This window comes from Pagrus pagrus (assembly GCF_965226575.1).
Source record: "Pagrus pagrus genome assembly, chromosome: 3".
NCBI lineage: Eukaryota > Metazoa > Chordata > Actinopteri > Spariformes > Sparidae > Pagrus > Pagrus pagrus.
Window position 1 is genome coordinate 7,906,901 of NC_140187.1, and position 14,813 is coordinate 7,921,713.

At 39.5% G+C, this 14,813-nt stretch overlaps 1 protein-coding gene across 5 annotated transcripts; it reads right to left on the reverse strand.

Moving 5' to 3' along the window:
* Window positions 1–335: 335 nt before the first annotated feature.
* Window positions 336–14,705, reverse strand: pfkfb2b (6-phosphofructo-2-kinase/fructose-2,6-biphosphatase 2b). 5 transcript variants are annotated; one of them, XM_084349876.1, is made up of 17 exons: window positions 14,544–14,705; window positions 14,073–14,218; window positions 13,376–13,501; window positions 11,728–11,824; window positions 10,305–10,371; window positions 10,036–10,110; window positions 8,970–9,026; window positions 8,699–8,823; window positions 8,255–8,462; window positions 7,852–7,998; window positions 6,563–6,667; window positions 6,152–6,281; window positions 5,996–6,058; window positions 5,843–5,907; window positions 4,986–5,153; window positions 2,378–2,400; window positions 336–1,808 (listed from the first exon to the last, which is right to left on the reverse strand). In XM_084349876.1, the coding sequence occupies exons 2-17, from the start codon at window positions 14,155–14,157 to the stop codon at window positions 1,739–1,741; spliced, it is 1,611 nt and encodes a 536-aa protein (XP_084206002.1). In that variant the 5' UTR covers window positions 14,158–14,218; window positions 14,544–14,705; the 3' UTR covers window positions 336–1,738. The 5 variants fall into 5 exon arrangements, with proteins under 5 accessions (XP_084206002.1, XP_084206000.1, XP_084205999.1 ...); XM_084349874.1 differs by lacking the exon at window positions 4,986–5,153; XM_084349873.1 differs by lacking the exon at window positions 2,378–2,400.
* Window positions 14,706–14,813: the final 108 nt, after the last annotated feature.

Consider the following 14,813-nt stretch of genomic DNA (forward strand, 5'->3'; position numbering starts at 1 on the left):
TTTCAGCAGTAAAGATACATTTGCATGGCCAGAATGACTTCATGAACACAGAAAGTCAAGAAATAGCTAAAATACTATCAACATGTGTTGTTTTTGTTGCACAATATCCCTGTCTAGAATACACAGGCAAGAAGAAGAACGGACTAAAAGATCAACATTCAGGATTTTGTCCTCATTGTGACAGATTACACCAGTTTATTACAGCAGGCATGTGAATGGCAGCTTGTCGCAGAAAATAAAGTCTTTTTTAAAAATCTGCTGCTGGTTTACAGTACGTCCAGCAATGTGGTGCATTTTTCTAACAACACATACACTTCAAAAACAGAAAAAAGAAACTCAAGACAGTTTTTTAATTTCCTTCAGAACTGATTTACACATTTCTCTCAAACCCACAACAAATCAGTAACATGAGACATAACAGATGATGGCTTTTTTGATGTGAACAACAACTGCAGCTTGATTGTACGGTCGATATGGGTTTGGGTAACATTTCATTTTACAGGTCTGTCATTTTCATGGCAAGTAGGTGGTAACATATTCAAAATTTCTTTGAAATTACCCCCAAATGACAACAATAATTCATCAAAAAATGTTCAATAAATGTTCAAAATTCAATAATAATATTCTGCTAAGCAGTTAATAAATAGCTGGTACTTATTACATTCACAGGAAACTTTTAACTACTTTCTGCTCAACTTCTGCTGCTCATGGCATTTTAATTTCCCAAACAGTTTCTATCTAACTTTTTACTTTCCAACTAGAAAAGTCTTGGCAGAGGATAAACATGTTTTTTGTAAGGCTTATTTTCATTTGGAAACTTTTTTTCTCTTGGTTTCACACATGAAAAGTTTTTTTTCTTCTGATTTATTTGTATTTTCGCACTTGGTTCCATGAATGAAAACAAAAATATTCTACTGAAAACAACACATTTTGTATGATTTTTTTTAAATTGGGAAAAAAATACTGCAATGAAGTGAGTTTCTGCAGCTTAGTCAGTAAATCAGTAAATTGAAGAACTTCTATCTAGAACGATCTAGTGGCCTGCTGACGGGAAGTTAGACCGAAACTAGTTTGAAATTAAACTGACATGATCAGCAGAAGTTAAGCAGTTTTAAGCAAGTTTCAGTGAAATGTATTAAAGAAAATAGCCAGCTACTTATCAACTTTTAATTTGAAAATAACAGAATATTATTATTAAATAATATTGAGATACATTTCAATACATTTTGAGGTAATTAATGTGGTAACTCTAAAGAAATTTTAAACATGCTACTTGGTATTTACCACCTTCTTGCCATGAATCTTCTGGAAAATAAAAAGCGTTACCTGGTTTGTATTATAAAAATATTTTCAGAACATCTACTTGATGACATGTTGTATTTGCAATAGTGAAAGTGAATCATAATGTATAACCTGTTGTGGTTACATTCAGTGGAGCATACAGTGGCGCTAAATCTACTGCTAGATTGAAAGTTCAGTAAGGCATCACAGCATTTTACACTGAGGATTAGTTGCCAGTTTGTTCTTTTGGTTGATTGATTTTGGCGCACATGCAGGAAGTGTTTATGACATTAATGATAAGGCTTCCAGTTCACAGCCTCAACATGCAGAGTAAAGTTAAACAGACCAAAACATGAAAATAAACCAACTGTTATTCGACTTCACCCGACATTTAATTTGACCCTCGTTTCCCTCAGGATGTGGTTTGTGCCATGAAGAACGGAAGACGCGTTCGTCCTCACTCAGAAGCGGACACAGCCACTAGTTTCTTCGGGGCTGTCAAAGTCGATTCCTTCGCACAGGGACTCCTTCAAGGAAAAAAGAAAATGTCACTGACTTTCACACATTAATGCCTCACAGCAGCACATCCTATTTGAGGTAACTAATAGCCTCCGAGGGGGCCCAGGAGTCTTAAGGTTCCTACTTGAAAAATATAGGTCGTCATGTGAAGTGCGGTAAAACAGCCACATTAGAAGAAGTAATAATAATAATTAATCACATTCTGACACCTTGGCTATAAAATCACGATCAAGTACACTTCATTTTATGCAACAACAAGGAAACTGATGCTCCTAACCCTTAGCTTTCTGACGTTAATTTATCCAAGTTGAGTTGTCCAACAAATACCGACAAAGAGTTTTATTGAAGCGCTTATTAAACTTCCAAGTAATCCGTGTCTGATAGTGTTCTAGATAAGCAGATAAGGTCGTTCTAATAAAGTGCAAAGGCAATGGAAAGTTAGAGGAACCCAAAGACTGAAAACCATAACAATACACCACTGTGACAACATAATGACATGGGTTACAATGACATGAGTTGAACTATGGGAAAGAAAATGAAGGGCTGGTTAAATGTACCGAGTCTCCAAAATACTCACAGACAACCGCTTCCTATCCGAGGCTGTAAGACAGAGTTAAAGACAGTGGAGAAAGAGAGAGAGAGATAGAAATGTGGAGAAGGACTGAAGCACTGAACCCACAACAAGGCAAGGCCAACAATTACACAACACCCACAAATATGAATATGCATTTTTCAACTTTAACAGTTTTTTTAAGTTTGAAATCTGTCATTTTTTGTTGTCTGCTCTCAACTTTCCTCAAATGGGATTCTGTTTTTACAAATGTAATCATCAGTGTGGATGTATAAATGTAATGTTTAACCAACACTGTGATCATTATCTCTTGTGACAAAATACAGTAAACAGGGCTGCAATGATTTATCGATTAGCTGACAACTAATAAATTAATCGTTGACTATTTTGATAACTACGGATCTATGGAAGCCCTGAGGAGCAAGTGAAGACATTTTTTATTCTGGTGATTGATCTTCTAAGTCTGATCTAAATTGTTTTCTCTCCTGTGTTTATGACTTGAGAACTGATTGAAAAATAATTTTGTCAGGATAAACTTTACAAGTTTCTTATTTTTTTTCCATTTGTGAAACAGAGTGAAAACAATTAAAATTCATGTGTGAAACAAGTGAAAAACATTTTTCCAGGAGAAATAAAAAAACTAAAACTAAAACAATAAAATTTCATGTGAGAAGTGATTGTTTTGTTTTCTTTTTCATGTGTGCAACAGAATGGAACAAAAAAAAATTCAGGAGAATTTGTGTAACTGAAGAGAAAAAAAAACTTTTCAGGAGAATCTTTTAAAAAAAAATGTTTTATTTCATTTGTGAAACTGAGTGATTTTTAATTTTTTTTCATGTATAAACTTCGGGAAAAAAATGTTCAAGAAGATTTTTTTTTAAAAACTCAACGAGGTGATTTTTTTTGCCATGTGTGAAACTGCGAAAAAAACAATGCCGAGATATTTTTTTTTCCATGTGAAAATTTTTTCCAGGAGAAATAAAATTTCATGTGAGAAAACTGAGTGATTTTTTTCATGTGTGAGACTTTATTGTTTTATTTTAACAAGTAAAGTCATTTTAATTGCCAAGTGTGAAACTGCAAAAAACCAACAACCCAAAAACAAACAAACAAACAAACAAACAAACAAAAAAATAAATCAAATTTCTCTGTGGGTGAAATCAAGTGATTTTTCTTGCCATGTGTGAAACTGTGAAAAAAAGTGAGAATTTTTTTCCAGGAGAAATAAGAAAAAAAAAAATTCCTGTGAGAAACTGAGTGATTTTTTTTACATGTGCGAGACTTCCTTGTTTTATTTTTAACAAGTGAAATAAAAATTCATGTGTGAAACTGCAAAAAACAAATAAAAAACAAACAAAAACCCCCAAAATCTACTTTTTCATGTGTGAAATCGCATGAAAGTTGTTTTTTCCCCATTTGTGAAAATGAGTGAAAAAAAAAAAAAAAAAAATCTCCTGAAAAAGTCATTTTCACTGATAAAATAAATTAAGGAACTTGCAAATATTATCCTGGCAAACCTTTTTTTCCCACCAGATCTCAAGTCATAGGACAGAAAACAATTTAGATTAGACTTGATGGATGGATCACCATTAAAAACAATATCTTCCATAGATAATCTATTGGTCGGTTTGACTTATTTTAAGGAAAATAGTCAAAATTCTCTGATTTCACCTCCTTTAAGGTCCAGTGTGTAGGATTTAGCAACATCTACTGGTGTGATTGGTAGCTGCAAAAAACACAGGAAAAAGGTCAGTGTTTGGTTTGTCCCCTCTGGGCTACTGTAGAAACATGGCGGTGCAACACGGCAGACCCGCTCCCTCTGTAGGTATAAAATGTTCCTTATAAGGGAACAAAAACATAAAGATTCTTAGTTTCAGGGGATTTTACAGCAATGAAAACTCAAAACTTATAAATAATGAAAATTATCTTCCAGTTTCTGCCAGTTTTCGGTCCTTAAATCCCCTTAAATCCCACACACTGGACCTTAAAATGTGAATATTTTCTGGTTTATTTCCTCCTCTATGACAGAAAGCTGAATATTTCTGGGTTGTGGACAGAACAAGACATTTGAGGGCGTCATCTTTGGTTTTGGCAAACACTGATCGACATTTTTCTAAGTAACGATTAATTAAAAAAAGTAACTGACGGATAAATCAACAATTAAAATAATAAATTGCTGCAGCCCTAAAATTAAAAGATGTCTTTGATGTTTGTGCGTCTCTTGTATCTTATAAACTCCTGAGCAGCTTTCCTCAGAAAAAAGTAGGCATGCTGTTCTGCATATTCAAGCCGGGAACAGCCCAGTGGTGAAGCGGGAGGTCATGCAAGACAAACTTCTGACTTTTGGAAAAACAGACAGGCACAATGTTAAAAAGAAGGGGAGCAACGCAGTCGAGATCCAGAAACATGCCCTGAGACAGAAAGAAAGACAGACAGAGAGATGGAGTCCATGATCGTCATTTTCAACACACCCACACACACACACACACACACACTAAATCATCGGGAGGATCCGAGGGAATGCCAAACACAGGGTTACAACTGTGGTGGGAGGTGACTGATTACAGTTGACGGTGACTGATTTAGAGGGGGAGCCTGTGACTCTGGCACTAACTTGGCTTTGCCGTCCCTCGGGCATCAGAGCTGATGGGGTGGGGGCGAGCGGTAGCCAGGGCTGGTTGCCCGCGCTGTAGAGCCTGGGACGCTTGACCTGGTCGTGACTGGACAAGGGAGTGTAACTATTCCGCCGGTGTATGAGAGCAGAGTCCCTCGGGCTTTTACCCTGGTAGGAGATGAAATACCGCAAGTGTTAAGGAAAAAAAGATGAGGGAACACACAACACCCGGGGGGAAACACCTGACCAGACGCTGCCAAGCAAGCAAGACGTCCTCTCCAAAATGGATCCACAGCGACAGGGGAAGACGACTGAAGGCGTTTTTTAAAATTTTTTTTTAGTGACAGGAAATGTTTCAACCATGTCATTCCACCACACAACACGAAACATTAATGAAGACGAACAACTGCTTCAATTAAGACAGAGAAAAAGGAGCGGCAGGTTTTCATAATCTAAATACCAGGATGCAAACCAGAGCAACGGTAATGATTAGATCAGCCAAGTGAGGTAGCATGATCAGCCATTGCCTCTAATGATACCAAATTAACGACTGACTTCACATTCATCAGCTCACAGCTCAAGCCAGACTGATTAATTAAGGATTAAAGATAAAAGGGGACGTAACAAAACAGGGATGTAAGGAGAGGAGGAGTCGAGGGAGCAAAGCCTCACACACGGGGGGATGCAGTGTGATTGCATTCAGCTAGCAGACACAACAAAGACAAAGAGCCTGTTAGACTTTGGATTAGACGTTGAGATTTGCTGATTATTATCACATCTGAGGCTATAATGCGACAATGCTGAATGCACATTTATGCAACGACGTGATTTTTCAGCTCGTATTCAGGGCGACTTACAAGAGGCCGGTCTCGGTGCGTGTTTACTGCCTCCACGTTAAGATAAAACATTTCCACTTTACAACCTAGAAGATAATAGATAAAATACATTTACGTAAAACACGACATCATGAGACTAAATTCAGTCTTGTGGTTGAGAGAGAGCCGACCTACCATATGCGACAGGGGTCAGCTTGAGGACCGTGTGGAGCGGACACTTCATGTACGGTAGATCCTCTGCAGGATTGAAGGAGAGAGAAGACAACATCTTATCATACGAAGGTGTGATCTAGTTTGGTGTGTAAGTGTGGAAACTTGCGTTTATCTGACCTGCACTCTTGTCCAGGAAGTAAGCGAGCAGACAGCGCATCACAGCCTGGTGGCAGATGACCAGCACGTTGCCCTGTCTCTCTAACTCCATGATGACAGGCTCCAGACGCTGAACGAGGTCCTGGTAGGACTGGAGGAAGAGAAGAGAAGAAACTGTGTTAACCTCACCGCAGGAGGCCATGTTTGGTTAAAGGGTAACTCCATCGATTTAACACACGGAAGTGTGTTTACAGGTCTTGGGGAGTACGACTGCATATGTGAAGAAGTAGTGTTAAGCCTTTTTGTTAACTGGATTATTTACACCTGTGCTTTCCCCCACATGTCAAAGTGTCCTGAAAAAGGCCTTTAAAGATGAATTTGGTTTACTGAAACACAACTACACTGTGTTATGGAAGCAGTGTGTCAGGTCACCTCTCCTCCTGGATAGCGGTAGTGGTACTTGTCCTGGTCCCTCAAAGCAAACTCCTCTGGGAATGTCTTCTGGATCATCTCGTAAGTCATCTCCTCACACACACCCTGGACAAGGACAGCACAACATGTCTTTATGTCAAAGGCACAAATAGGTGACACAGGTAAAAGTACATTTTACAATTATTTACATGTTTGTTTAAACTTTATGCCAGAGATTTCCAAAGTGACGACCGTGGCCCACTGGTGGGCTGTGAAGGTACTGCAGGTGGTCCACAAGAGGTCATTTACAATAAAAACATAAAATGTTTTTTATTTCCAGTTTTTTAAGTTTGAAATTACGGTAAAATAGTTATTAAATTGAATAAATACATTTAAAAGGGTACTGTTAAAAACAAGGTTAACTACATGTTATTCATTTATCTGACCATTCATTTATTTGGACATTGGAACGTATCTTATCGGGTCTCTGACGGGGAATTGTACCTGCATGTGTTGAAAGATATGCAAGTTTACAAACTGCTCTATGTATGTGGGTGGATTATTAATTTGCACTGCATTGCCTCAGACCCACGTTCACAAAGAATTGATCTATTTATGAAAAAGGTTGGGAAATTTTATGGAAATGCTGAATCTTTGTCTTGTGTGTTGATCAGAGTTGTGATTAAAAGTTTCGTTGGGCTCCAGAAGATTTTCCACTTTCAAACTGGGCTGCAGCATCACTAAGTTTGGGAATGGCTGCTGAATATCAGTCTGGCTGATGATCTGATATCAATTTTTCATTTCATTTTTCTGATTTTTGGAAAAAAAAAGTGGGTTTTTTTTGCTGATAAAAACAAATTCATTTAAAAAGGCACTCCTGTGATTCTGATGCAGCACGTAATCTGCAAAGTAACTAGTAACTAAAGTTATAAAAAGAAATGTAGTGGAGTAAAATTACAATATCTGCCTCCAGCTATATAATTGTGTAACCTTGTCTCTCAGCCATATGATGTGTCTAATGTGTTGTTTTGGTCTCTTTTGCAAAGAAAAACAATAAAATAACTTCAGATCATAAAAAAACAAATAGCTACGCAGGGCTGAAAAGCTTTAATATAACTTCTCTTTGTTTTTTTTCTTTTCAGTAACCAGTATCTAACGAAACTTTAGCTTTCTTCATGCCTTTAGTTTCTTTTTCTTCCCTTTCCTCCTGCTGATCTAAAGTGTCTCAGAACAATATCGCTTCTGTCTATCTGAACCAGAGCTCCATGAATCTGTAAAAATGTGAGAGGTTAGATGACAGTCGTACTGACAGCGTCAATCTCGTTGAGTATCTTCCATTGTTCGTAAGGAACCCCGAGCTCCTCGGCTGTCTGGATGGTTCTCCTCAGTTGGCTCGTCCACACCTTCAAATCTGACAGTTTGTGCTCCTCGATGAAATCTCGCAAGGCGTGGGCGAACTGTGATGTGAGAGAGAGAGAGAGAGAGATGCAGAGACATTTATTTTTTATTTCTGCTTCATTAGATCCGTGTTCAGTTGACAGAGACAAGATGGGATATTGAGAGGATTAAGTGTGATAAAGGTCATGACTCAGGTGTTCATATTATTGCAGCTAAGCACACCTTATCCAGCTCCCTGAGAGAGGCTTGTAATTGGGTTTTCAGCAGACTCTGGCTTTACAGTTCATAAAACGAGGATTATGAAGGCGACCGCACCTGTTTCCCTCGAGGAGAAAGTTCTGAGTCGCCTCCGATGCGGCCTTCGACGTTGTGGTTGCTCTCTCCGTGCCGGCACAGGTAGATGGAGTGCGAGTGCACGTGGATGTTCATGAGGTAGTAGACGATCTTACTCTGGATGTAGTCCTGCACCCGGTTCACCAGGAAACGCCGGCCCACGTTAATCACCTTGATGAAAGAAAGGTCCCTGCATGTGCCAGCGAGTCATGTAGGTGAATCAAATGGTTGTTAACTGTCACCATCTAGTGTTGATTTTCTGAACTGCAGCTGTAATTCCACACGATTATGTATTAAGATGCAAATGATTTGATAAAAAACGCTCCAAAGTAAGTTTTACAGGGATAAGCTATCATTTTTTAAACAGTATTAATTTAATAAATAAAAATCCACAGATACAATCAATATGATTTGATCAGTTCTTACTTGTCGTAATCGTCGGGATCTAACGGTTGGTACGTAACCTTGTAGCACTCGATTCGTTTGAGGAAGTCATCCATGACTCTCTCTCTGTGCCTCTCAGGGTAGTCGGGACTGGACACTTTCACTTCCTGTCACAGGTTTGCAGCGCATTCAAACAATGTGGGCAAAGCACGTTAGTCCTTACATAACACTGTAGATAGTGTGAATATTAATAGATTACGATTTTGACCCGGGCAAGAAAGTCACAGTCTGGTTGGGTGCCGTGAGATCATACCAGAATATTAGCAGCGATGACCTCTGGGTCGTCACACACGGACTCCACAAAGAACACCTGTCGGAAAGAGGACGGCTCAGAGGGTCAACGTGCAAAAGCTTCTCGAAACTGTCCACTGAAACAACGACACCGCACAGTATCATCAGAGATTGAAGGCAGTCTGTGGCAGTTAACATTCAATGTTTCTCAACAAAATAAGTTGTGTGTGTTCTTGACACCTAAAATTGAAAGCATTTTCCTCTCAAGGGAATTTTGCAAAGCTGATTTTTCAAATATTTTGAGACCTTCACTGTTTATGTCCATGTTTGCTAGCTGATAGTCTTCTTCCCTGTAATCCTGGTGCATTATATTGTTTCACCTCTGTGATGACGAGGAGGAAATACAGTCAAACATAGTGCCACTAATGCTCAAAAGCTTTAAGAGTATTTATAAACTAAATCGATCGATGCTTGTGAGCACTTTTCTACTCCTGTTACAGCACTAATGTCTTAAGAGCACCAGACTCTAATGAGGCTGCAACTAATGATTAATTTCACGTTTAATCGATAAATGTTTCATCTATAAAAAGACAAAAATGTGTCTATAAAAGTTCAAAGTGACGTCTTCAAAATTGCTTCTTTTGCTCAACTAACAGTCCAAAACCTAAAGACTCTTCATTTACGATCATATATTACAAGCAGCTACATTTAAAAGGTGCAATATGTAAGAATTTACTTGAATTTATACTCCAGACAGATAGGGGGCAGCATATCACCAGAGTAACCGCTAACTGCTGCCAACAGTCTGGGGTTAGCTGGTCAGCATGCTACTTCAGGAGACATTTCAGCGCCACAGCAGCGAACTTCGAAATCTTTTTTTAACTTTTTAAACGTTTTAAACTTAAATTCTCACATATTGCTCCTTTTAGAAGCTAGAACCAACAAATGTTTGAAATGTTTGCTTCCATTGTTGTTGTTGTTGTGTGTTTGAATATCAACAGCCAATTCCCACCACCACCAAGATCGAGAGGAAAACACATAAAATAATGTTCAAAGTATAAACACATTATAAATCCAGCCGATCTTACCTTGAACGCGTTTTCCTTCACAAAAGCTAGAATGAGGTCTCGTCGTTCTCTTGTTGTGTTCGTTGCATCGAACACCTAATTAAATCGACACAAGGGAGGAGAAAGTAAATATCTCTCGTGTTTAATGTGGGTTCTCTGTGTCGAAGTGTTTGTAGGACAGTTTGGGATTAATTTCCTGTTGGAGTATTTTAAAGCTTTTGGAAATGATCCAACTCTGAGACAGCAGACACACAGAGACAGATGGATTAAACGGTCACCAGAGGACTCACCGCGATCTGACCTCCCTCCTTAGACAGGTAGGCCTTCACGTCCTGCAGAGCGACCAGAGCACACTGCCTGCGGAGGAGAACGAGAAATCATGTCTACGTTTAGAGCCTCAGTGTGCTCTCATTCATTAAAATCCACAATTATTGAAATTTACATTGACTGTGTGTTGTGTGTGATTCATAAATGACACTGAAAATGTCAGAAAACAGGAACTATTATTAGTATTATATTGTGAGTGTCATGTAGACCTTGACTCTGAGTGCTTTTTCTCATATTTATTTATATAAAACAATATCTATAAAATAATTTGTGCTCCTCAAAGCACAGAAAAAAACCTTGAAAAGCAATTAATCTTTCACAAACAATATCTTGGTAACATGTTTGATAATCTGTAGACTCTTTCCACATAAAAGTCATATATTTGGGGCTGATTTATTCTACCTGGGGTGCAGGTGGCTGGTATTTACTCAACAGAAAAAGACTTAATTGCCTCATTGAGTTACAGAAGCAGGTTGACATTTTGGGACATGCACTTCTTTGTTTCCTTGAAAAGAAAATCAAGTCTGGAACAAGGTAGACTCACTCTAAGCTTCACCACATCGGGTTCGGCAAATACTAATTACTTTTCATTTAGAAGGAGGGATGCTTATATGAAAAGGGAAACAGGATATGTTTGCAAAGGTTGTTCATTTGTGCCTCAGAGTGAGCGAGGCACCCATTTGTTGTTATCTATGTACACATGTATGTTCATTTAATATTAAAAAAAAACCTGTCTGGCTGGAAAGAAAGCACAAAAGTGCATTTCACACAATTGTTGAACTATTCCTTTAACCCCACCCAGCCGATACCTCCAAAAGCAAAAAAGACAAAGTCTCAGAATTATTTTCAGCTGCTGTTTGACCGAGGTTGAAACACCGTGGAGAGCTTAAGTCGGCTTCAGAGTGACAGCGGCAGCTTGTTTGATATCTAGGTCACAATTCAGCGCTGGGATGCTGTCAACAGCCTGACGCATTTTCACGAACGCCGTGAGCCGCAAAGACCCAGTTCAGTGACTACTGCAGGATAAGACCACGAGGAGACAGTTATACTCTTTTTTTAGGCTTTGAAATGAAATCTGATGGTGATTAACAGACGAGCAACCACGACAATTTGGTGGTGTGTGTCTGCACATTGAGTGCAGGTCACTGCCAGTTGAAGGTAGGTCGAACACTGTGCTGACCCCGTCTGTGTATCGACTGTTGGCTCGAAAACAGCTTAGTCACTGATGCAGCAGAGGAGGCTGCAGAATACCAAACAGAGTCATGTTGACTGGAGGAAATGTTCCACTCAGGAAGGAGAGATGCTCCAGCTTCTATTAAAGCTATTTAGATATGTGATGTCCTGTGTGGTGACTGCATAAGAGAAGATGATGAGAACATTACTTACTTCCTTATTTTCATGGCCTCTTCATTGTCATGGCGGAAGAAATCATAGGACTTATAAGCTCTGACGGCCTCTCTGCGGTACACGCCCAAGTTAAACACTGCAAATCAAACAAAAGATATTAACACTGTCATCGCTGTGTTTGCTTAAAGGCACCAGGGGGGTCGTTTTGTACGCAATTACAACTATTGCAGTTAAACTGATGCTAAATTTAGCCTCCTATTCTGAGATACTCTGACATACATTTGAATGTAGAGGTCAGCTGGGGTGAGGAGGTGGTGGCTGCTGCACACAACAATAAAATTAATATACAGTTACACCTGTAATCAATATGTTAGTGATCCTAATGCCATATCTGCAGTGTTAGGAGACAACAGGAAGATAAAACTGACTACAACAAATTCTCCTCCAGATATCTTCTCTGATTTAAACTTTTAAATATGAACTACAGTTTGTATCCGAAATGTACCGAACATTTGAGTTAAATATGACACACGTACAGTAAAGAAATGTTCAAGATAAGATGGTTTATATTAAATTACAGTTTGTGCAGTGAACTATCTGCCTAAATAATTTGCCTCAAGTGATGTCACTCAGTGGCCAAGGTGCATTGTGGGTAATGTAGGCACGCTGCTGCTGTTGTTCGAATCATCTGTCCCCTCAAGTGGTTGCCAGTTGGTGGACGCATACAGTACAACTTAGCCATTTTTACTTTTCTTTTCCACAAACTGGCAACGACCAAGACCCTTGATCACTGATGAAACACGGATAACAACAGCGTTACACTATCGGCTCACAAACTTTGTTACAAGCTGGAACCAACCGTCAGAATTCTTACACAGAGATAAACACAACAATCACTTTGGACCCGCCAAACATTTTAAAATGATGGATTCACAATCATAATAATGTTTTTCAGGGAAAGAGACTTTTATTCTGCACCTTTTACAAGCTCTATAGATGTATTGTGTAAAAAAATGATTTGTCTTCATAACAATGTTACTAATATGCCCTTTGAAAGTTGGGATAAGTTGAAAGAAGAGAAACTCTGTCATGTCTCGGGCTGCAACTACTGATTATTTTCATTGTTGATTAATCTGTTGATTTTTTTTCGATGTATTGATTAATTGTTTTGTCGATGAAACGTCAGAAAATGGTTACAAAAAAATCAATCAGTGCCAAAGATGACCTCCTCAAATGTTTTGCTCTTGTCCACAACCCAAAGATATTCAGTTTACTGTCACAGAGGAGGAAAGAAACCAAAACATATTCACATTTTGGAAACTGGAATCTGAAAATTTAGACTTTTTCTTTCACTTTAACTGCGGGGCTGTTTTCAATCTGACAACCAGGCAGGAAGAAATAATCACCAAGATGTTTAACACACAATCTGCAGCTTTTTCAGGCTACTCATTTATATTAACCCATAATTGTTTCATGAGTGAGCCGAACAGACGCTGGACAGGAAGTGACGTCAGGACTTCGGCTCTCTGTCAGACAGATAAATCCTCATTAGTGTTTAACAAGAGTCATGATAACGATCTGAGGAGTTTGTCCTCTCAGTGGGCTGATAATAAACCGCTGGTCCAACTTTAGTCAAAATAGTTGGCTATTAATGTAACGGCTGACAGTTTCTCCAGTCGTGTGCTACCTTTGGTTGGTACTCCGATCCAGTTGAGGTAACGTGTGAGTTTCTTTGACATGTAGGTCTTCCCTCTCGCAGGCAGGCCGATCATCACGATCACGGTTGGAGAATTAGTCATGTAGGACGCCCATGCTAGAAGACAGACGTATATTTGTGAAGCACATTGACAGAAATGAGTCACCTGGGTGACTAAATATAAGAAAAAATGCTGCATATCAGGCAGAGAGAATAAGATAAACAGATGAAAACTGACTGTGTCTTGGAGAACAAGGCTTTATCTCTACATAACTGAAATGAAATGAAAATGCTTCATCTAAAATTCATGTTGATGCTATTTTGATGCCGTCCTAATCTAATAACTAGGGCATGTGTCGCCGGACAAAAATAAGTGTCTCTTCAGACACAAATATCATCTGTGGACTGGGATCAAAAGGCTGGAAGTGAAGAAATTAGAAGAAGAAACATCCTGGGAGAGAAAAAAGTTAATTTGCTAAAGAGCAGTGGAAACCACAGAAGGCGTCACACACTCTTCCACTTTTCCCATTTCAGGAGATGATTTAATAACGAGTCGTGAGCCGGTGCAGAGCGAACAATGCAAGGTGTTGTGTTCCCAGTGCACCTGTGGACTCTTAACCGAAGCAGCCATGCAGAAGAACTCAGCTCAGATCTAATGAGTGTGAAGTGAACTTGGGACTTTACTTACAGCATTTCTTCTCATTCATTCTCACGTCTGTTTTCTTTGCTTCTGCTGAGTTTGCAGAGCCATTGTCTATCTGAGTGCTTGACATGTTGAAATGTGCTCTCTCCCCTCTCGGTCTTTACTCAGAAGGGCATAATGTCCAGGCTGGTCTGAAACACAGGAATCAGACACATGCAGCAGCTTCAATGCATCTCGCACACAGAGCTATATGGTTTCTCTTACAATATATCATGAATGTGGATTTTATGCATCCGTGCTGACATGCAAGATGCAACCACAGGAGGGAAGGACAGAGATAAAAAGGCGCTGCCACATCATCTGCTGGCTGAACAGCGCTGTGTTTATGGAGCCGCATAGGAAGGCAGGCGGTGATTTCCTTCTCCCCGGGGTGACTGAGTTCATGCGACACTACATCATCTATAGCATAATATGATCCAGACAGCATCACATTCATTTGGTTATTTGTTTCATTACCTGCTCGATTGGGGAAAATGATGAGTCAGCCCACAAGTGTGTACCTACTCCGGACGCCGCTGCGCACCGTCGGGTACACGGAGCTCAGCCGGACCGAGAGTCTGCGCCCGGCGGAGGAGCCAGTCTGGTCGGCCTGTCCTTGGTGCAGCTGAGGTGCCTCCTCGGCCGGCTGGTGTCCTTCCAAGCTGGAGGTGTGCCTGTACGTCATAGTCCACCCCCCCTTTACCGTAATGTTGGTAATAGATCTCTAATTCAAAAGTCAGGAGAATG